The 23,440-nt window shown below is 44.6% G+C and overlaps 1 protein-coding gene across 1 annotated transcript in view; it reads right to left on the bottom strand.

Annotated features, from left to right (window-relative positions):
- rspo2 (R-spondin 2) overlaps positions 1-23,440 on the bottom strand; it is a 233,464-nt gene that overhangs the window by 121,073 nt on the left and 88,951 nt on the right. Inside the window, exon 2 of the mRNA XM_070874211.1 lies at positions 13,225-13,413. Coding sequence (XP_070730312.1) covers positions 13,225-13,413 — 189 coding nt within the window. The remainder of the gene's footprint in view (positions 1-13,224; positions 13,414-23,440) is intronic.

Below are 23,440 nucleotides of genomic sequence, written 5' to 3'. Positions count from 1 at the left end.
AGGATTAATTAGCAATCTCGTTGTGCGAGGCCACTTGGGGAAGACAGTTAATTCAGAGACCATGGTCCAGAACTTAAAGAAGGGTAACTTTGAAGGTATGAGGCGTGAATTGGCGAGGATAGATCGGCGAATGATACTTAAGGGTTGACAGTGGATGGGCAATGGCAGACATTTAGAGACCGTATGGATGAACTACAACAATTGTACATCCTGTTTGGCGTAAAAATAAAAAAGGGAAGGTGGCTCAACCATGGCTATCAAGGGAAATCAGAGATAGTATTAAAGCCAAGGAAGTGGCATACAAATTGGCCAGAAATAGCAGTGAACGCGGGGACTGGGAGAAATTTAGAACTCAGCAGAGGAGGACAAAGGGTTTGATTAGGGCAGGGAAAATAGAGTACGAGAGGAAGCTTGCAGGGAACATTGAGACGGACTGCAAAAGCTTCTATAGATATGTAAAGAGAAAAAGGTCAGTAAAGACAAACGTAGGTCCCCTGCAGTCAGAATCAGGGGACGTCATAACGGGGAACGAAGAAATGGCAGACCAATTGAACAAGTACTTTGGTTCGGTAATCACTAAGGAAGACACAAACAACCTTCCGGATATAAAAGTGGTCGGAGGATCTAGTAAGAAGGAGAAACTGAGGGAAATCCTTATTAGTCGGGAAATTGTGTTGGGGAAATTGATGGGATGGAAGGCCGATAAATCCCCAGGGCCTGATGGTCTGCATCCCAGAGTACTTCAGGAGGTGGCCTTGGAAATAGCGGATGCATTGACAGTCATTTTCCAACATTCCATTGACTCTGGATCAGTTCCTATCGAGTGGAGGGTAGCCAATGTAACCCCACTTTTTAAAAAAAGGAGGGAGAGAGAAAACAGGGAATTATAGACCGGTCAGCCTGACATCGGTAGTGGGTAAAATGATGGAATCAATTATTAAGGATGTCATAGCAGCGCATTTGGAAAGAGGTGACATGATAGGTCCAAGTCAGCATGGATTTGCGAAAGGGAAATCATGCTTGACAAATCTTCTGGAATTTTTTGAGGATGTTTCCAGTAGAGTGGACAAGGGAGAACCAGTTGATATGGTGTATTTGGACTTTCAGAAGGCTTTCGACAAGGTCCCACACTAGAGATTAATGTGCAAAGTTAAAGCACATGGGATTGGGGGTAGTGTGCTGACGTGGATTGAGAACTGGTTGGCAGACAGGAAGCAAAGAGTAGGAGTAAATGGGTACTTTTCAGAATGGCAGGTCGTGACTAGTGGGGTACCCCAAGGTTCTGTGCTGGAGCCTCAGCTGTTTACATTATACATTAATGATTTAGACGAGGGGATTAAATGTAGTATCTCCAAATTTGCGGATGACACAAAGTTGGGTGGCGATGTGAGCTGCGAGGAGGATGCTATGAGGCTGCAGAGTGACTTGGATAGGTTAGGTGAGTGGGCAAATGCATGGCAGATGAAGTATAATGTGGATAAATGTGAGGTTATCCACTTTGGTGGTAAAAACAGAGAGGCAGACTATTATCTGAATGGTGACAGATTAGGAAAAGGGGAAGTGCAATGAGACCTGGGTGTCATGGTACGTCAGTAATTGAAGGTTGGCATGCAGGTACAGCAGGCGGTTAAGAAAGCAAATTGCATGTTGGCCTTCATAGCAAGGGGATTTGAGTACAGGGGCAGGCAGGTCTTACTACAGTTGTACAGGGCCTTGGTGAGGTCACATCTGGAGCATTGTGTACAGTTTTGGTCTCCTAACTTGAGGAAGGTCATTCTTGCTATTGAGGGAGTGCAGCGAAGGTTCACCAGACTGATTCCCGGGATGGCGCGACTGACATATCAAGAAAGACTGGATCAACTGAGCTTGTATTCACTGGAGTTCAGAAGAATGAGAGGGGATCTCATAGAAACATTTTAAATTCTGACGGGTTTAGACAGGTTAGATGCAGGAAGAATGTTCCCAATGTTGGGGAAGTCCAGAACCAGGGGTCACAGTCTAAGGATAAGGGGTAAGCCATTTAGGACTGAGATGAGGAGAAACATCTTCACCCAGAGAGTGGTGAACCTGTGGAATTCTCTACCACAGAAAGTTGTTGAGGCCAATTCACTAAATATATTCAAAGAGGAATTCGATGTAGTCCTTACTACTCGGGGGATCAAGGGTTATGGCGAGAAAGCTGGCATCTAACCTGTCTAAACCCGTCAGAATTTTAAATGTTTCTATGAGATCCCCTCTCATTCTTCTGAACTCCAGTGAATACAAGCTCAGTTGATCCAGTCTTTCTTGATATGTCAGTCGCGCCATCCCGGGAATCAGTCTGGTGAACCTTCAGCCATGAACTCACTGAATGGCGGTGCAGGCTCGAAGGGCCGAATGGCCCACTCCTGCACCTATTTTCTATGTTTCTATGTTTCTATGTTTAAGCCCGTGTCTAACGGTCAAGTTGAGTGGGCAGTCCAAACAATCAAGCAGAGCAGAGCTCCCTGCAGACCCGCTTGTCTCGCATTCTGCTCAGTTATTGGACGCGACCCCACTCGCTCACCAGGGTTCCCCTGCAGAATTGTTAATGAAGAGAGACCTCAAAACCAGGTTCTCCCTAGTCTACCTGGATCTCAATGATCATGTGGAAACCCGGTGACACCGGTAGAACATGTACCACGGTCGTGCGGCTGTTTCACGTGACATTGATGTTAACAACCCTGTGTTTGCCCTGAATTACGGTCATGGTCCCAAGTGGGTTGCTGGCACTGTTTTGGCCAAGGAAGAGAATAGGGTGTTTATAATCAAACTGTTAAATGGCCAAACATGCAGATAGCATTTAGATCAGACCAAATTGCGATTTACTGACAACCAGGAATGACTTGAAGAGGATATCACCATCGATGATCCAACAACACACACCCAACCAGCAATCGACCTTGCTGTCAATCACGAGGATGATCCCACCATTCCTGACAGTCTAGTCAGAACAGCCGCAGTGCAGTGCAGCAATGGTCCGACCAACTCACACACGCCAGGGTTTGAACTTAGACCTGATCAAGCAGGGAGCGAAGGGCTCCGGATTGCCTCAACTTGTAAATAACTTGTATTGAAGACTTTGGCGGGGGAAAGGGAACAGGTGGGTGGGGGGGTGGGGGGGACGGGTGCGGGGGGGCAGTGATGTTATGTATGTAACTATGTAATACTTGCCACCAGACGGTGTGACTGTTGGAGCCCTAATGGTCACGTGCACACACGTGCAGGGCCGGTATAAAAGGTTGGCTGCCATGTGGTTTAGGCTCTCTGGAGTTGTAATAAAGACTAAGGTCACACTAAGTTTATCTCACAGTCCTCAGGAATAGCTCTATACATAACAGTGGTGGTGTGGGCTATGGATCGGGAATGTTTTCGGTGGGTTCTTTTCAAGTTTTCTTTCTCCCCAGGCCTCTGTTAGAGGGCTAAATTGCCGGCACGTTAGCTTGGAATTTTCCCATGCTCAGCTGGCCTAGCGCCCTAAGAGAAGTGTACAATGCCTCCCTTAGCGCTCCATCCCACACTCAGGTCCCAGCTGCCCAATTTTGATGACTGAGGCGCAAGCTACTCCAGGGCACAAACTTTACCGCCCCATCGCCATTACCGCCCCGAAATCAGCAAAGCCAAAAATCCAGCCCTATGTTTATTATTGTGGCTCAAGCCACCATGATGGTGCGATAATAAAGATAGTTGTTGCAGGGTGTCAGCTGTGGCTCACTGGATAGCTCTCTTATCTCCGAGTCAGAAAGATGTGGGTTCAAGCTCCACTCCAGAGACTTGAGCATGTATTCCAGGCTGACTGTGCCTGGATTGTAGCACAGTGGGAGGTGTCGTCTTTCGATGAGATGTTAAACTGAGGGCCTGTGTGCCCTCTCAGGTGTACGTAAAATATCCCATTATACTATTCGAAGAAGAGCAAGAGCTTCGCCCTGGTGTGCTGGCCAATATTTATCCCTCAACCAACATCACTAAAACAGTGTCATGTATTCAACTGTCATTGTAACCCATGTAAAAACTGACCTAAGTTGTACACCGTAAGAACATTGACCACTAGGTGGTGAACTTGTGGGAGACACTCCTAACCTGGACTTTCAGGTATAAAAGGGGAAGCTCCACCCACCTTCATCACTTCAGTGCTGGCTAATAAAAGTTACTGGTCACAGAGTGACCTTCTCTCAAGTATAGGCCTCGTGTGCATTTATACTGTATAGTAAGGACATATTAAACAGATTATCTGGTTATTATCTCATTGTTATTTATGGGACCTAACTGTGCGCAAATTGGCTGCTGTGTTTCCTACATTACAACAGTGACAACACTTCAAAATTACTTCATTGGCTGTAAAGCGCTTTGGGAAGTCGTGAGGCTGTGAAAGGCGCTATAGAAATGCAAGTCTTTCTTTATGCACAGGCTTTGTTTGGTTTCTAGAAAACACCTGCAGGAATATGCACACCTCAGATCTGTAACTTCAGCTCACTCTAACAGGCTTAAGAAGCATATTGTGGGAGGTCACATGCACGCATCCACAAACCTGATGCATGTGAAGAAACAGAAATTTCAAGGTTTTCTTCTCAAATTCAGGAGGGAATAATTTTCATATTTCCCATCAGAATTCCACTGGATCTTCTCAACACTATTTCAGTAAACAGCTTGGAGTGTGGCTACAGAAGGCTGGAAGGGAGGGTGTGGCAAAAAGACAAGCGCCAAACGAAACCAGATGTCGCCATCTATATAGTATTAAAAAGAAATCTTGCTAATAGCTTAAGTCAGCATAATTGGTAAAAAGAAAAATACATTTTAAGAGAATTTCAATGAAGCATTTATTAGCCAAGCAAGTAAGTTGTCTTGCTGTGGAACTCGCTGCCGCATGCAGTGGTTGAAGCAGACAACATTGATGTGTTTAAGGGGAGGTGTGATACATACACAAGAGGGAGAAGGGACAGAGAGATACAAGGGGTAGGGTAGTAAGAGTCTTGGTCGTACCAAATCAGTACATTTGATCTGATTTAGCGACAGCTGAAACTAGTAAAATCACATGAAGCATGATTTTTTAAGTGTGGATACAAGCTGGAAATACTTTGTATAAAATATAACAAAATAAAGTCAAAATGGTTTATGATTATGAGGCAAGGGTCAGTGATATGGGACCATGAGTGACTAACTCTACCGCAATCTGTGCCAACTCTCGGCATGGTGGTTGAATACCAACCAACTCGTCCCCCAGGGTCACTAATCCTGGAGTTTTTTTAATTGCCAATTTAAAAACCTACATTTTTTTCAGGATATTTTAAAGAGTAAAAACATAAGAAAATCAAATCAATGGGGGTGGCGGGGGGAGCAGGGGGAGATTACATTCAAAAATCTGGGTGAATTCACAGAGGGGAAATAACAATAAAATTTTGAACATTGCTGTAATTCAATATAAACAAAGGACTTAAGTACACAACCGCTCAATGACACCACTGTCATGGGAGAGTCTAATGGTCAATCACATACGGACTTTATTCTTTAAAAAAACATAATAGAAAAATGAAGCACTTATATAGGGCTGGATTTTCCAGTGCTGTCCACCACAATGGCGGCGGTGAGCTGTTCTGGGTGGGCGGTCAGCTTCCAGCACACCACGGGGGTTTTCGGGGCCGGGTTTGCGGGGGCGTGGAGCAGTAGTGGCCGGAAGAGTTGAGCCAGTGTGTCACGCCCCTGGTTGCAACACCTGCTCGCGTTTGTATTCTCGCCCGACCCGTATGTCCCGCAGTGCACCCTGCTGGGACTGCCCGAAAAAACGAACGGTCTATCCTATACCGGCTGCAGTGACGCAAGTCATTTTCATCTCAGGTGTGTTTGTTTCTTCTTTCAGTTCTTTTTGCGATTTATGTTGTGGTGGCGTGGGCTATGGATTGGGAATGTTTTCGGTGGGTTTTTTTCAATTTTTTTTTTCTCCCCAGACCTCTGTTAGAGCGCTTCCTGGCCGGCTCTTTAGCTTGGGATTTTCCCATGCTCAGCCGGCCTAGCACCCTAAGAGACATGTACAATGACTCCCTTAGAGCTGCACCCTACACTCAGGGCCCAGCTGCCCAATTTTGATGACTGAGGTGCAAACCTTTCCCGGGCACAAACTTACCGCCCTGTTGCCATTACAGCCCCGAAATCAGCAAAGCCGAAAATCCAGCCCTATGTTTATTATTGTGGCTCGAGCCACCATGATGGTGCAATAATAAAAATAGTTGTTGCAGGGTGTCAGCCGTGGCTCAGTGGATAGCCCTCTTGCCTCCGAGTCAAAAAAGATGTGGGTTCAAGCCCCACTCCAGAGACTTGAGCATATAATCCAGGCTGACAATTCAATGCAGTACTGAGAAGTGTAGCACTGTGGGAGGTGTCATCTTTCGATGAGACATTAAACTGAGGACCTGTGTGCCCTCTCAGGTGGACGTAAAAGATCCCATGGCACTATTCGAAGAAGAGCAAGGGAATTCTCCCTGGCCAATATTTATCCCTCAACCAACATCACTAAAACAGATTGTTTGGTTATTGGCACATTGATGCTTGCGGGATCTTGCTTTGCGCAAATTGGCTGCTGTGATTCCTACATAACAACACTTCAAAATTACTTCATTGGCTGTAAAGTGCTTGGGAAGTCTTGAGGCTGTGAAAGGTGCTATAGAAATGCAAGTCTTTCTTTATGCACAGGCTTTGTTTGGTTTCTAGAAAACAGCTGCAGGAATATGCACACCTCAGATCTGTAACTTCAGCTCACTATAACATGCTCAAGAAGCATCATGTGGGAGGTCACATGCACGCATCCATAGTTCTGATGCATGTGAAGAAACAGAAATTTCAAGATTTTCTTCTCAAATTCAGGAGGGAATAATTTTAATATTTCCCATCAGAATTTCATTGAACCTTCTCAACACCATTTCAGTAAACAGCTTGGAATGTGGGTACAGAAGGCTGGAGGGGAGAGGGCGGCAAAAAGACAAGTGTTAAAAGTCAAGCGAGACCAGATGTCGCCATCGACATGGTATTAAAAAAAAATTTTGCTAATAGCTTATGTCAGCATAATTGGTAAAAATTATTTCAATGAAGCATTTATTAGCCAAGCAAGTAAGTTGCTTTGCTGTTGAACTCGCTGCCGCATGGAGTGGTTGAAGCAGACAACATTGATGTGTTTAAGGGGAGGTGTGATACATACATGAGGGGGAGAAGGGTCAGAGGGATACGAGGGGTAGGGTAATAAGAGACAATTAGGGTGGGAGGCACCTCATGTGGAGCATAAACAACAGCATAGACCAGTTGGGCCGAATGGTCTGCTTCTGTGCTGCAAATGCTCTATATTTTGGAAACATTTGGCAGCAGTTCGGGAGATCGAGACCCTGATAAAAGGGCACGGAGCTCGGGTGGAGGAGCGCAGTTCAGAAGCGGAAGATCGAGACCGAAGGTAAAACAAAGAAGTAAAAAAAAATCGAAGTGTGACGTCACAGCCAAGCAGGTAAGTGATTGGCGAGTAGTTTTTCTTTTTTCTTGATCTTTTTTCTAATCAGTAAGAAACCTTTGGTATTGTTGCCAAATTAAGTTAATTTAAGGGTTCAGTCATGGCAAGAGAGCCCAGACCCATGTCATGCTCCTCCTGTGCTATGTGCGAAATCCAGGACGCTTCCAGTGTCACTGACTATTGTGTGCTGGAAGTGTATCCAGCTGCAGCTCCTGACAGACCGCATTACGGCACTGGAACTGTGCATGGATTCACTCTGGAGCATCCGCGATGCTGAGGATGTTGTGAATAGCACATTTAGTGAGTTGGTCACACCGCAGGTAAATGTTACAAAGGCAGATAGGGAATGGGTGACCATCAGGCAGAGCAGGAGTACGAAGGTAGTGCAGGGGTCCCTTGTGGTCATCTCCCTCCAAAACAGATATACTGTTTTGGGAACTGTTGGGGGAGATGGCCCATCAGGAGAAGGCAGCAGCAGCCAAGTTCATGGCACCATGGGTGGTTCTGCTGCATAGGAGGGCAGGAAAAGAGTGGGAGAGCTATAGTGGTAGGGGATTCTACTATAAGGGGAATAGATAGGCGTTTCTGCAGCCGCAATCGAGACTCCAGGATGGTATGTTGCCTCCCTGGTGCAAGGGTCAAGGTTGTCTCAGAGCAGCTGCAGGGCATTCTGGAGGGGGAGGGTGAACAACCAGTTGTCGTGGTGCATATAGGTACCAACGATTCAGGTAAAAAAGGATGAGGTCCTACAAGCTTAATTTAGGGAGCTAGGAGTTAAAGTAAAAAGTAGGACCTCAAAGGAAGTAATCTCAGGATTGCTACCAGTGTCACGTGCTAGTCAGAGTAGAAATAGCAAGATAGTAAAGATGAATACGTGGCTTGAGGAATGGTGCAAGAGGGAGGGATTCAAATTCCTGGGACATTGGAACTGGTTCTGGGGGAGGTGGGACCAGTACAAACTGGACGGTCTGCACCTGGGCAGGACTGGTACTGATGTCCTAGGGGGAGTGTTCACTCGTGCTGATGGGGAGGGTTTAAACTAATATGGCAGGGGGATGGGAATCTATGCAGAGAGACAGAGAGAAGTAAAATAGGAGCAGAAGCAAAAGGTAGAAAGGAGATAAGGAAAAGTGGAGAGCAGAGAAGGCAAAAATCAAAAAGGGCCACATTACAACATAATTCTAAAAGGGCAAAGAGTGTCAAAAAAACAAGTCTGAAGGCTCTGTGTCTCAATGCGAGGAGCATTCATAATAAGGTGGATGAATTAACTGCGCAGATAGCTGTTAATGGATATGATGTATTTGGGATTACGGAGATATGGGTGCAGGGTGGCCAAGGCTGGGAACTCAACATCCAGGAATATTCAATATTCAGGAAGGATGGACAGAAAGGAAAAGGAGGTGGGGTAGCATTGCTGGTTAAAGAGGAGATTAACGCAATAGTAAGGAAGGATATTAGTTTGGATGATGTGGAATCTATATGGGTAGAGCTGCACAACACCAAAGGGCAGAAAACACGAGTGGGAGTTGTGTACAGACCACCAAACATTCATAGTGAGGTTCGGGATGGCATCAAACAGGAAATTAGGGAGACGTGCAATAATGGTACAGCAGTTATCATGGGTGACTTTAATCTACATATAGATTGGGCTAACCAAACTGGGAGCAATACAGTGGATGAGGAATTCCTGGAGTGTATAAGTAATGGTTTTCTAGACCAATATATCGAGGAATCAACTAGAGACCTGGCCATCCTTGACTGGGTGTTGTGTAATAAGAGAGGATTAATTAGCAATCTTGTTGTGCAAGGCCCCTTGGGGAAGAGTGACCATAATATGGTAGAATTCGTCATTAACATGGAGAGTACACAGTTAATTCAGAGACTCGGGTCCTGAACTTAAAGAAAGGTAACTTCGATGGTATGAGATGTGAATTGGCTAGGATAGACTGGCGAATGATGCTTAAAGGGTTGACGGTGGATAGGCAATGGCAGACATTTAAAGATCACATGGATGAACTTCAATAATTGTACATCCCTATCTGGCGTAAAAATAAAATGGTGAAGGTGGCTCAACCGTGGCTAACAAGGAAAATTAAGCATAATGTTAAATCCAAGGAAGAGGCATATAAATTGGCCAGAAAAAGCAGCAAACTTGAGGACTGGGAGAAATTTAGAATTCAGCAGAGGAGGACAAAGGGTTTAATTAGGAGGGGAAAAATAGAGTATGAGAGTAAGCTTGCAGGGGACATAAAAACTGATTGCAAAAGCTTCTATAGATATGTGAAGAGAAAAAGATTAATGAATACAAATGTAGGTCGCTTGCAGTCAGAATCAGGTGAATTTATAATGGGGAACAAAGAAATGGCAGAGCAATTGAACAAATACTTTGAATCTGCCTTCACTGAGGAAGACAAAAATAGCCTTCCGGAAATACTAGGGGACCGAGGGTCTAGCGAGAAGGAGGAACTGAAGGAAATCCTTATTAGTCAGGAAATTGTGTTATGGAAATTGATGGGATTGAAGGCCGATAAATCCCCAGGGCCTGATAGTCTGCATCCCAGAGTACTTAAGGAAGTGGCCCTAGAAATAGTGGATGCATCGGTGGTCATTTTCCAACATTCTACAGACTCTCAATCAGTTCTTATGGATTGGAGGGTAGCTAATGTAACCTCACTTTTTAAAAAAGGAGGGAGAGAGAAAACAGGGAATTATAGACCGGTTAGCCTGACATCGGTAGTGGGGAAAATGTTGGAATCAATTATTAAAGATGCATTTGGAAAGCAGTGACAGGATCGGTCCAAGTCAGCATGGATTTATGAAAAGGAAATCATGCTTGACAAATCTTATAGAATTTTTTGAGGATGTAACTCATCGAGCGTACAAGGGAGAACCAGTGGATGTGGTGTATTTGGACTTTCAAAAGATTTTTGACCAGGTCCCACACAAGAGATTAGTGTGCAAAATTAAAGCATATGGTATTGGGGGTAATGTATTGACATGGATAGAGAACTGGTTGGCAGACAGGAAGCAAAGAGTAGGAATAAACGGGTCCTTTTCAGAATGGCAGGCAGTGACTAGTGGAGTACCGCAAGGTTCAGTGCTGGGACCCCAGCTATTTACAATATACATTAATGATTTCGACGAAGGAATTGAATGTAATATCTCCGAGTTTTCAGGTGACACTAAGCTGGGTAGCAGTGTGAGCTGTGAGAAGGATGCTAAGAGGCTGCAGGGTGGCTTGGACAGGTTAGGTGAGTGGGCAAATGCATGGCAGATGCAGTATAATATAGATAAAGTGAGGTTACTCACTTTAGTGACAAAAACAAGAAGGCTGAATATTATCTGAATGGTGACAGATTAGGAAAAGGGGAGGTGCAACGAGATCTGAGCGTCATGGTACATCAGCCATTGAAAGTTGGCATGCAGGTACAGCAGGCGGTGAAGAAAGCAAATGGTATGTTGGTCTTCATAGCGAGAGGATTTGAGTATAGGAGCAGGGAGGTCTTACTGCAGTTGTACAGGGCCTTGATATACAGTTTTGGTCTCCTAATCTGAGGAAGGACATCCTTGCTATTGAGGGAGTGCAGTGAAGGTTCACCAGACTGATTCCCGGGATGGCAGGACTGACATATGAAGAAAGACTGAATCGACTAGCTTATATTCACTGGAATTTTGAAGAATGAGAGGGGATCTCATAGAAATATATAAAATTCTGATGGGATTGGACAGATTAGATGCAGGAAGAATGTTCCCAATGTTGGGGAAGTTCAGAACCAGGGATCACAGTCTAAGGATAAGGGGTAAGCCATTTAGGACCGAGATGAATAGAAACTTCTTTACTCAGAGAATTGTGAACCTGTGGAATTCTCTTCCACAGAAAGTTGTTCAGGCCAGTTCATTAGATATATTCAAAAGGGAGCTAGATGTTGTCCTTACGGCTGAAGAGATCAAGGGGTATGGAGAGAAAGCAGAAGTTGCATGATCAGCCATGATATTGAATGGTGGTGCAGGCTCGATGGGCCGAATGGCCTACTCCTTCATCTATTTTCTATGTTTCTATCACCCATGTCTACAAATATACATTATAAGGTAATTCTCCGAGATTGCTCTCCCATGGGGGGCATCCATCGGAAATTAGGGTCTGCACCTTGCACGATTTCTCCTCCCATTAAGTTAACCATTGGTAGGTCACACAGCCAAAATTGCCAACATGCCTGGCAACTCTCCAGGATTGCCCTGGCATGTCCAGGAATTAAAGATTGATCTCCTGGACACTGCTGCGAACAACACCCAGGGAGAAAAATCAGAGGGGCATTAAAAATAGTGTTGAAAGAACACTTTTTTTCACACTTTAAAAAAAAAGATATAGTATATGAATATCGGACATGCGGGAAAAAACGGTATTTGATCGACAGTCAAGTTTTATCCAATCGGTAATAAAGAGTCTGCTCGCTTTCCGATTGGTTGGGAAGGCGGGTCACTGCGAGAATGGACATGTCAAGTGACCAATGGCAGGAGTTTGGGGGGGGGGCGATGAGGGGTGGTTGGAGGCAGGTGGTTATGTAATGAAACCTCCAGGAATACATCCAGCGTTGTCAAACCTACTGCAAACCGAGGAGCACCAAGACCCCCATTATTATTGTTTTGACCTCTGACCTCCAGCAGAACGAAACCAGCCCACGATTACCAGGATCCCAGACGTTCTTTATTCATTTGGACCCACCAATGATATGGGCAAACAAAGATCCAGGTCGAGCAGAGCTTGGCTGCAAGCACTGGGTATTCACTGCCCTCAGCAACATTCCAACAGATCATGGGTCCATGCAACAGCAAGACATACGAAAAATGACAATGTAGGAATAGAGCAGCTCGTCCATCAAGCCTACCCCCACTCTCAGCTGCATGGAGCATCATGACTAAACACTTTTTTCCTTCCCCCTCCCACCAGCCAGGTAACCTCCTGAGACAGAGAGAAAAAAAAAACAGAAAAAGAAACCTTGGAAAAAAAATCTGGAAAATTCCTCTCTATTCCCTCAGGTGATTGAAATCAAGCCAACAGATCACATTGACAGCGAAATATGCAAATATGCTCGAGGTGAATTTTGAAGAGGACCGCGACCTTTATGAAACTACGCCAAGTAAAAGGGAAAGCTTCAAAACATATCAAACACCAACATAAATCACATTGTAAAAATAAACACACACAGCAACTGCTGCACATCGGGACAAGATAATTCATTCCTTAAGTCAGCAAAAAAAATATTGGCAAATATTCACAAGAACAGTGCTCTTTTGAATGGCAGCACGTCATATTGATCGACTCACCAGCTCAAGGCTCCCAAAATGTTTCAGATCAAAATATTACAGCAGTTCAGGGGAGAAAATAATTCTGAATTTTCAAACTCTACTTGCTCACATAGTGATCACTCAAGCTTTTTCATGCCTTACGAAAAACGTCTCAAAATTGAATAGAAATGAGTTCCAATGAAAGATTATCGAACGAAAATGTTAACACGGTTTCTTGCGCCACAGATGCTGCCTGACCTGCTGAGCGTTTCCAGCATTTTCTACTTTTATTTCAGATTTCGCTTCTTAAAAATAAAATTCCATTTTCTTTGTACAAGTTTAATGCAAAAAAAGACAGGTTGGTGAAAACTGTACCAAATTTGGTCAAAACTTAAGAGCAAAGCTTTTTTGTGTCAAATATAGCAAAGACTTACTTGCACATCTGTTCATTTCAGGTGCACGCAGACCATAATATCCTGATGGGCAAGAATGCAGACACTCTCCATATTGTCGCATTCCTTGTCGCCGAAGAAAAAAGAACAATTTCTGCTGGCAGCTAAGACATCCATTATCCTTCGAACAAAGTAAGCAGCCCTTACAGATTGGGTATGGTCCAGTGTTTGCTGTGAAACAAGAACAAGAGAGATAAGCCCAACAATAGAATTCAGAGTTTGAACAAAAGTTCCCTCTTAAATTGCATCTAGACAAGAGTGTCAAATATCTCCAAAAGATAGTCTTAAATGCAGAACTAAACAACACAATAGAAGACAAGATGACCTCTTTATTGCTTCAGTCACTGCAGAGCAGCATCTTCCACATCCATTTACTGGATTCACTAAGGTCACACTATACATTTTTTAATATTCAGCAGTCAGAATTAGCTTGTGCAATCCCTCGTGGTAAATGTGCAGATATGGTCTGGCAGACTTGATGCTTGGAGTGAGAAGGAAAGGGAGAGGTGATGGGAGAAAAAGGAGTACATCAGGTCAGTAGTAAAATAGTACAGGTATCAAAGTTCCAGATTCATGAATGGCCACTGCGCAGCCCTAGTTCTGGTTTCCATACTACCAAAAAAAAAGGATACTGAAGCACTGGAGAAAGTGTAGAAGAGATTTATAAGGACGTTGCCAGGATTGAGAGGATATAGCTTTATCAGGCTGGAGCTCTTTTCTCTGGAAAAGAGAAGAGCTGATACAGGACTTTAAAATTTATGAAGGGATTTGATAGTTGGTGCATGTGGAGAAACTTTTTCCACTCGTGGGTGAGTCCAGAACCAGGAGGCATAAATAAAAGACAGCCACTGACAGATCAAATGAAGAATTTGAGGTATTTCTTTACCCAGAGAGTGGCGAGAATGTGGAACTTGCTGCCACGTGGAGTGGTTGAAGCAGGGAGCATTGATGTGTTTAAGCGGAGGTTTGATGCATACATGAGGGACAAGGGAATAGAGGGATACAAGGGAGAGAGTGGGAAGAGGTAATGAGTTTGGGAGGAGTTCCACTTAGACCAGTTGGGCCGAATGGCCTATTTCTTTGCTGTAGATTCAATGTAAATCTTGCTCTCAATCTTAACCTAATCATCAAGTAAAAATCAGTTTGCAATGAGGCCACAATACAGTAAGTATCTCACTACAAGATCACCAACTAAGGATGAAAGTCACATTTGCAAATCCTGGCGATCATTAATGTCAGTTCAATGACTTGTGATCTTTATCAAAGAAGGAAGAAAGAAGGGTAGGAAGAGTCCAAAGACTGACTTGCCTTGGTATTCTGAATTTTAATTCTGCTGCAGAAATCTGGTATAGATTTTACAAAGTATTTTCTGTTGAGGGAGGAGTAATTGCTTTTACATCAGAGAAAGGCCTCCCCGCATCAAATGATAACATAGAAACATAGAAAATAGGTGCAGGAGCAGGCCATTCAGCCCTTCTAGCCTGCACCGCCATTCAATGAGTTCATGGCTGAACATACAACTTCAGTATCCCATTCCTGATTTCTCGCCATACCCCTTGATCCCCCTAGTAGTGAGGACTTCATCTAACTCCTTTTTGAATATATTTAGTAAATTGGCCTCAACAACTTTCTGTGGTAGAGAATTCCACAGGTTCACCACTCTCTGGGTGAAGAAGTTTCTTCTCATCTTGGTCCTAAATGGCTTACCCCTTATCCTTAGACTGTGACCCCTGGTTCTGGACTTCCCCAACATTGGGAATATTCTTCCTGCATCTAACCTGTCTAAACCCGTCAGAATTTTAAACGTTTCTATGAGATCCCCTCTCATTCTTCTGAACTCCAGTGAATACAAGCCCAGTTGATCCAGTCTTTCTTGATATGTCAGTCCCGCCATCCCGGGAATCAGTCTGGTGAACCTTCGCTGCACTCCCGCAATAGCAAGAATGTCCTTCCTCAAGTTAGGAGACCAAAACTGTACACAATACTCCAGGTGTGGCCTCACCAAGGCCCTGTACAACTATAGCAACACCTCCCTGCCCCTGTACTCAAATCCCCTCGCTATGAAGGCCAACATGCCATTTGCTTTCTTAACCGCCTGCTGTACCTGCATGCCTACCTTCAATGACTGATGTACCATGACACCCAGGTCGCATTGCACCTCCCCTTTTCCTAATCTGTCACCATTCAGATAATAGTCTGTCTCTCTGTTTTTACCACCAAAGTGGATAACCTCACATTTATCCACATTACACTTCATCTGCCATGCATTTGCCCACTCACCTAACCTATCCAAGTCACTCTGCAGCCTCATAGCATTCTCCTCGCAGCTCACACTGCCACCCAACTTAGTGTCATCCGCAAATTTGGAGATACTACATTTAATTCCCTCGTCCAAATCATTAATGTACAATGTAAACAGCTGGGGCCCCAGCACAGAACCTTGCGATACCCCACTAGTCACTGCCTGCCATTCTGAAAAGTACCCATTTACTCCTACTCTTTGCTTCCTGTCTGACAACCAGTTCTCAATCCATGTCAACACACTACCCCCAATCCCATGTGCTTTAACTTTGCACATGATTGATAACAAGCCTCCATCTACACCACTCAGAGCCAGAACAGTCCCTCAGTGAGGGCTCGCAGCTTAAATCATCCTCATTTAGACACCCGGACTCCACTCTGCTGCAGGCAGCTACTGGAATCCATTGAACACATTCGAGATCAATTCTTTTGCAACTTGCCCTGACTGTAACACTAGTGATAAACTCAAAAAAACTCAAACTCAGAGCCATATAAAAGAAAGTTAGCTATTCAAGATTGTTCTAGAAAAAGCATGACAATTTCATTTAAAGAAAGACTTGCATTTCTATAGCATAAACACCAGCATAGATCGGTTGGGCCGAATAGCCTGTTTCTGCGCTGTGAATTCTGGGTAACATCACATGATCTGATGCCTTGAAATCAGCTTGACCTTCTAGCAAGTACAAACACTGGTTAACAAAACTGCAGCATAGGGAATGGTCAGCATGGCACTGGTCTGCAGAAGCCACAGGATGAAGGGAATAGATAAACTGAAGAGGGGCAAAGGAGAAGATTATGATAAACAGTAAAGGCTTAAAAACGTGAGTAAAAAGCACAAGGGGCACCATGAACTTTAAACTGTCTCTGTGACAACCCAGAATCTCTCATCAGCACAGGTTACCATTCAAATTAGACTTTAGGGTGTGAAGGTGGCAATTCATGTGCAAGGACTGTGGACTTGTTGGTCTGGTTGTCCGGTACAGATCTGGCTCAAACTGAACTGCTGCACCTCCCCTTCCATAGCCAAACTGTTCTACTCTTCCAGGAGCATCTCAAATACTAAGGACAATCCAACAAAAAGCTCTGCACGCTTGGTACGGACTCCAGCTCCAGCTCACTCAAGAGTAAAAGGAAGACCTTGCATTTATATAGCACCCTTCACGACCTCAGGACATCCCAAAGTGCTTTAGAGTGAAGCACTTTTTAAAGTGTAGTCACTGTTGTAATGCAAGAAATGCAGCAGCCAATTTGTGCACAGCAAGATCCAACATATAGCAATGAGAATGCCTAGGTAATCTATTTTAGTGATATTGTTTGTGGGATAAATTTGGCTCGAACACTGGGACAACTCTCCTGCTCTTCTTTGAGCAGTGCCATGGGATCTTTTACATCTACCCGAGAGGGCATATTGGGCTTCGAGTTAACGTCCATTCTGAAAGATGGCACCTCCAACAGTGCAGCACTCCGACATTACAACAGTGACTACACTCCAAAAGTACTTCATTGGCTGTAAAGCGCTTTGAGACGTCCGGTGGTCATGAAAGCCCTATATGAATGCAAGTCTTTCTTTCTTTCCCTCAGCATGGCACTGAAGTTTCAACCTAGTATGTGCTCCTGTTTAACCCAAAGTAAAGCATCAAATCCCATTATCCTACCTCTCACCAAGATTGGTGGTTTCCAACTTCACAACATTGCCTTCACTCTTACTTCACCTTCTCCCTCCAAAATCCTCCAACGGTATGGTCACCTCTGGAGCCCATTTCTCAAACAGCCTCCATAGGGAATGTGCATGATGCTGCCTTATACAAATGGAGAGTTCTGCCCAAGCAGATGATATGAATTAGGTGGCTGCAGTATGGATGTTGTTGCTCCAACTGTCGGCAAGAGTGCTGCAAGAACTGGTACCTCGAGGTGGTTGGGCTGGTTTGAGCAACGTGGATTAGCCTTACAGCACTGCTATTAGTAGGGCTCTGAAGTGACTGCTCATTTCAACTCATGGGCAGTCCCTCGAAATCGAGGAAGATTTGCTTCCATTCCAAAAGTGAGTTCTCAGGCGACTGAACAGTCCAATACAGGAAATACAGCAGAAGAGGCTAACTGGATCGGGTTCTGCTGGCTAACTGGATTTGGTTCTGCTGCAGCTTTTTATTGTACCAGTTAGCCTCCTCCTCCTCCTCCTCCACCACCACCACCACCACCACCACCACCACCACCACCACCACCCTACATTTATATAGAGCCTTTAATGTAGTAAAATGTCCCAAGGCACTTCACAGAAGCGTTATCAGACAAAGTTTCACACTGAGCCACAGGACATCCATCAGGTTCATATTAGTCTGCAGGGGTCAGAGCAAAAAAGACACTCACTTTCTGGAGGCCCATTGGCACAGAGAGAGTGGCATTATGAACATACAATCAATGACGACAGGTAAAGACCCTCTGGTCCATCCAGCCTGTCCCACACAATTGTGATACCTTGTGTATCACAAAATACACTCTCCACCCCACGCAAAACCATGTGATCTCCCCAGAGAGGCAAAAACCAGATAAAAACCTAGGTCAGTTTGCGGGGGGGGGGGGGGGGGAGATCTGGCAAATTCCTCACCAAATGATTAGGAATAGTGTTAGTGATACATTAGTTATAGTCAAGAGTAGACATCTTGTACTGCTTACAGCTCCTTTCTTCTGGCGATAGGCATGTAAAGATCCATGGTAACTGGTGTTCACACAAACACTGCTAGTTATCTAGGAGGTCCCATGAGTAGAACTACTCAACCAATTTCAACACATGACAACAAGTGCAAAAGGTAAAACCCAAGCCTTGGCCATCACACCACTTCATATTGGTCCTGGTTGATTGATTTCTGGATATGATACAGCACAGAAACAGGCCATTCGACCAAGCCAGTCCATGTCGATATTTACTCTCCATACGGGCAGACAGTTCTACTCATATTTGCCCACTCTGTTCCCATATCCCTTCATCCTTCATCTACCTAGTCTTCCTACAGAGAGGAGCTCAACACTGCACACAGTACTGAGGTCTTCACATTTAAAAAAAAATAAAGCTCATCATTACTTCTTTGTTCAAGCTTTTTTTTGAAAAGGAAACACAAGACATATCTTTGTTGCACTGGGTTCATCCTGGAGACTCAACATGGATGTAATATAATATGATTATGCTTTAAAATAATAATTGAGAAGATAATGGAACTAAAGGCGGATAAATCCCCTGGACCTGATGGCTTGCATCCTAGGGTCTTAAAGAGGAGTAGCGGCAGGGATAGTGGATGGATTGGTTGTAATTTACCAAAATTCCCTGGATTCTGGGGAGATCCCATCAGATTGGAAAACTGCAAATGTAACGCCCCTATTTAAAAAAGGAGGCAGACAAAAAGCAGGAAATTATAGACCAGCATCTGTGGTTGGAAAATGTTGGAGTCCATTATTAAAGAAGCGGTAGCAGGACATTTGGAAAAGCATAATTCAGTCAGGCAGAGTCAGCATGGATTTATGAAAGGGAAGTCATGTTTGACAAATTTGCTGGAATTCTTTGAGGTTGTAACGAACAGGGTGGATAAAGGGGAACCAGTGGATGTGGTGTATTTTGACTTCCAGAAGGCATTTGACAAGGTGCCACATAAAAGGTTACTGCACAAGATAAAGGTTCACGGGGTTGGGGGTAATATATTAGCATGGATAGAGGATTGGCTAACTAACAGAAAACAGAGAGTCGAGATAAATGGTTCATTGTCGGGTTGGCAATCAATAACTAGTGGGGTCCCCGCAGGGATCAGTGCTGGGAACCCAACTATTTACAATCTATATTAACGACTTGGATGAAAGGACCGAGTGTAATGTAGCCAAGTTTTCTGATGATACAAAGATGGGAAGAAATGCAATGTGTGAGGAGGACACAAAAAACCTGCAAAAGGACATAGACAGGCAAGGTGAATAGGCATAAATTTGGCAGATGGAGTATGATGTTGGAAAGTGTGAGGCTATGCACTTTGGCAGAAAAAAATCAAAGAGCAAGTTATTATTTAAATGGAGAAAAATTGCAACGTGCTGCAGTACAGTGGGACCTGGGGATCCTTGTGCATGAAACACAAAAGGTTAGTATGCAGCTACAGCAAGTGATCAGGAAGGACAATGGAATCTTGGCCTTTATTGCAAAGGGGATGGAGTATAAAAGCAGGGAAGTCTTGCTACAGTTATACAGGGTACTAATGAGGCCACATCTAGAATATTGCGTACAGTTTTGGCTTCCATATAAAAGAAAGGATATACTTGCTGTGGAGACAGTTCAGAGAAGGTTCACTAGGTTGATTCCGGAGCTGAAGGGGTTGACTTATGAGGAAAGGTTGAGTAGATTGGGCTTCTACTCATTGGAATTCAGAAGAATAAGAGGTGATCTTATTGAAATGTATAAGATTATGAGGGAGCTTAACAAGGTGGAGCAGAGAGGGTGTTTCCACTGATAGGGGAGACTAGAACTATGGGGCATAATCTTAGAATAAGGGGCCGCCCATTTAAAACTGAGATGAGGAGAAATTTCTTCTTTGAAGGTTTTAAATTTGTGGAATTCGCTGCCTCAGAGCTATGGAAGCTGGGTCATTGAATACATTTAAGACAGAAATAGAGAGTTTCTTAACCGATAAGGGTATAAGGTGTTATGGGGAGCGGGCAGGGAAGTGGAACTGAGTCCATGATCGAATCAGCCATGATCGTATTAAATGGCGGAGCAGGCTCGAGGGGCCTTATGGCCTACTCCTGCTCCTATTTCTTCTGTTCTTATAATAATAATTGAGAAGGACATACGTATGATAAAGACCAGGGTAATAGATTGGAGAAAAGCTGATTGAGAGGCTGAGAATAGAACTTGGGAAAATAGAATGGACAACAATATTGGCAAACAATGATGTAGAACAGCAATGGGAAACCTTTAAAACAGTGTTCAAGAGAGTCCAGGAAAAATATATTCCACTAAAAAACAAGAAAAAGTAAACACTAATTTGACTCCATGGATTGAGGGTAAGGAAAGTGGCATACATTAAGAACATGGACAGCAGGGGAAAGCATGATAAGGGAAACTATGAAGAGGCCTTCGTTAAGGTACCACATAATAGACTAATAAATAAAGTCAGAGAATGTGGACTCAGGGGACAAGTAGCAGAATGGATACCTAGCTGGCTTCAAGACAGAAATCAAAGAGTTGGGATAAAGGGTAGCTATTCACAGGGGCTGAAGGTGGGTAATGGTGTTCCACAAAGATCGGTGCTGGGACCACTGTTCACAATTTATATTAACAATTTAGACTTTGGAATCAAAAATACAATTTTTTAATTTGTGGATGACGCCACATTGCGGGGGGGGGGTTAGTTAATACTGAGGAGGACTGTAACAAATGACAGGAAGACATTAATAAACTTGCAGAATTAGCATATACTTGTCAAATGAAATTCAACACAGATAAATTCAAGTTATTACAGTTTGGTAGGAAGAATAGGGCGGTCACTTATTACCTGCAGGGTGTGAGTCTGGGTGGGGCAGAGGAGCAAGGAGATCTCGGAGTACAAATCCACAAATCACTAAAAGTAGCGACACAGGTTAGCAAGACCATAAAAAAAGCAAACCAGGCACTAGGGCTAGACTTTCCACTTTGCTGGCTATCGCCCAAAAAATGGGCGGTGTCTCAGACTTACCGATCGCTGGAACGTCGCCCAGTTTTTTGGATCGCGATTATCCACTCGGCGATAACCAGTGACGTAAAATGGGCAATGCAACAGGCCAGCGATGTGACGTGCACCCAACGAACGGCCAGCAATGTGGAATGCAAAAGATTCCCTAGTAACAGCCTTTTGCGCATGCGTTTTTTTTTTCTTGGTGACTGGTTTTCCCGTGTTTCGGGAGGTCAGGGGTCATCCACACAGCGTAGAAGGCACAGGGAGGAGCAGAGAGAGAGAGAGCACAAGAGAGAGAGAGAGAGAGAGAGAGAGAAAGAGAGTGTAACAGAAAGAAGGGGGAATACCTAGAAGGCAGTGAATTAGATGAGAGAAGAGAAAGAGAGAAAAGAGGTTTACAGATCAGGCTTACAGACTTAAGATACTTATAAGATACAGATACAGTTTACAGACTTATAATATACAGTTAAAAGTTCAGATATTAGTAAAAATGTCTGATTGTAATCATGATGTTGAGGGGGAGAGAAAGAGGACGAAACCCTTCAGTGACGAAGCCAATGACGCCCTTGTTGATGAGGTGCAGTCCCGGTGGGGCCAATTGACGTGGGGTGCAATGGGAAACCCCCACTCCGTGTGTATCGGAAGATTTGGACAGAGATCGCGGACGTGGTGTCCTCGGCTTCCCATGAGGCGAGGGGGTCCAACCAGTGCCGGAAGTGCTGGAACAGTTTGGTAGCTGCAGCAAGAGTAAGTTGCATTTTATAATGTACTGATGCAAATTGTAATTATAGTAATAATTATAATGAACCACCTGGATTGAATTTAAGCTCGTTATTCATACATGCATTACATAAACTCCATGTTAAGTTCTGGACAGGGCTCTGAACCTGGGACGATGTAGAGGGAGCTTTACTCTGTAAATAACCCCATGCTGCAGCTGTCCTGGGAGTGTTTGATGGGACAGTGTAGGGGGGGCTTTAATCTGTATTGAACCCGTGGTGTACCTGTCCTGGGAGTGTTTGATGGGATGGAAGTCTCTCTGGCTGCTACAGTAGAGAGAGATGTATGTGTGTCAAGCTGTAGCTCCTAAGCAACCGTGCATGATCCTATTTGCATGTAATGTTTTAAACTGTTGTGCCTCCATGATACTACCTAGTCAATTAGCTTATGCTATGCTCTTTTCTCATTTGCAGAAGCAGATATCTAACAACCGTGCTGAGCAGAGGCGCACTGATGTGGTGGGGGGGGGGGGGGGGGGCTCAGCTCAGCTTCAACCTTTGACAGACCTGGAGGAGCGTGCAGCCACGCTGGTGGGCCATGAAAGCCGTTCAGTCACCACCCACGGTCTGGTGGAGCCCAGTTATGCATCTCATGAGTAATGTGTCAAACAATATTAAAAAGTAATGTCATGTCCTGTAATTATAATGCAATATACGAATGATGTCATGTCATGCATGCAGCCTTTGTGCATAAGAAGCAATAAGAAGCAGGGGATGCAGCCGCTACGGCTTTCTGGGGTAGTGAAATGTATTGTTATGTAACGTCTCTCATTAATGTGCACTGTTATATTCTAATAAGCTCTGTAATAAGCTCAAATGTTCTTTTAAGGTCATCCTGAGACGATGGGCGAGGTGGCACCAGCACCTGCACCTGGTGAGGAGGAACAGGAGGAGGAGGAGGAGCGCAACACCACCATCACCACCACCGAGCCTGAAGAGGAGGAAGAGGAATGGGAGGAGGAGGACCAGCAGCAGCAGACAATTACGGAGGGGGATGAACCTGTGGTCATCTCAACTGAGACTGAAGAGGCATCGGGACCAAGCGGCGTGCAGCCGGCAACGCCAAGGCACATTGTATTGCGCACGCTGACCCCGCGGAGCCCGGGTCAGCGAGGTCAGCAATCGCCTCCCTCAGACGATCAGTTGGAGGCCCTGATGTCCCTGTGCTCGGAGATGGTTGCGATAGGTCGCGAGCTTCTCCAGGGGTTCTCTCAGTTCACGCGTGACGTTTCACAGGAGTCTGCTGTACAAGTCGAGCTACTGGAGGTAGCACGGCAGACCCTGGAAGATATGCGTGAATAGACAGCCGCAACAATTGCCCTTCGGCATGCACTGCTGGCTGAACATGGCGCGGCACCCCAAGGTGTCGTGTTGGGTCAGAGTACCACCCCGAGCACTCGAGCGAGTACGGAGGGTACACTTCCTCCTGACTCG

The sequence above is a fragment of the Pristiophorus japonicus genome, chromosome 1 (genome assembly GCF_044704955.1).
Source record: "Pristiophorus japonicus isolate sPriJap1 chromosome 1, sPriJap1.hap1, whole genome shotgun sequence".
NCBI classification, from domain to species: domain Eukaryota; kingdom Metazoa; phylum Chordata; class Chondrichthyes; family Pristiophoridae; genus Pristiophorus; species Pristiophorus japonicus.
The sequence above is the reverse complement of the archived record's forward strand: the minus strand, read 5'-3'. Positions and strand labels throughout refer to the sequence as shown.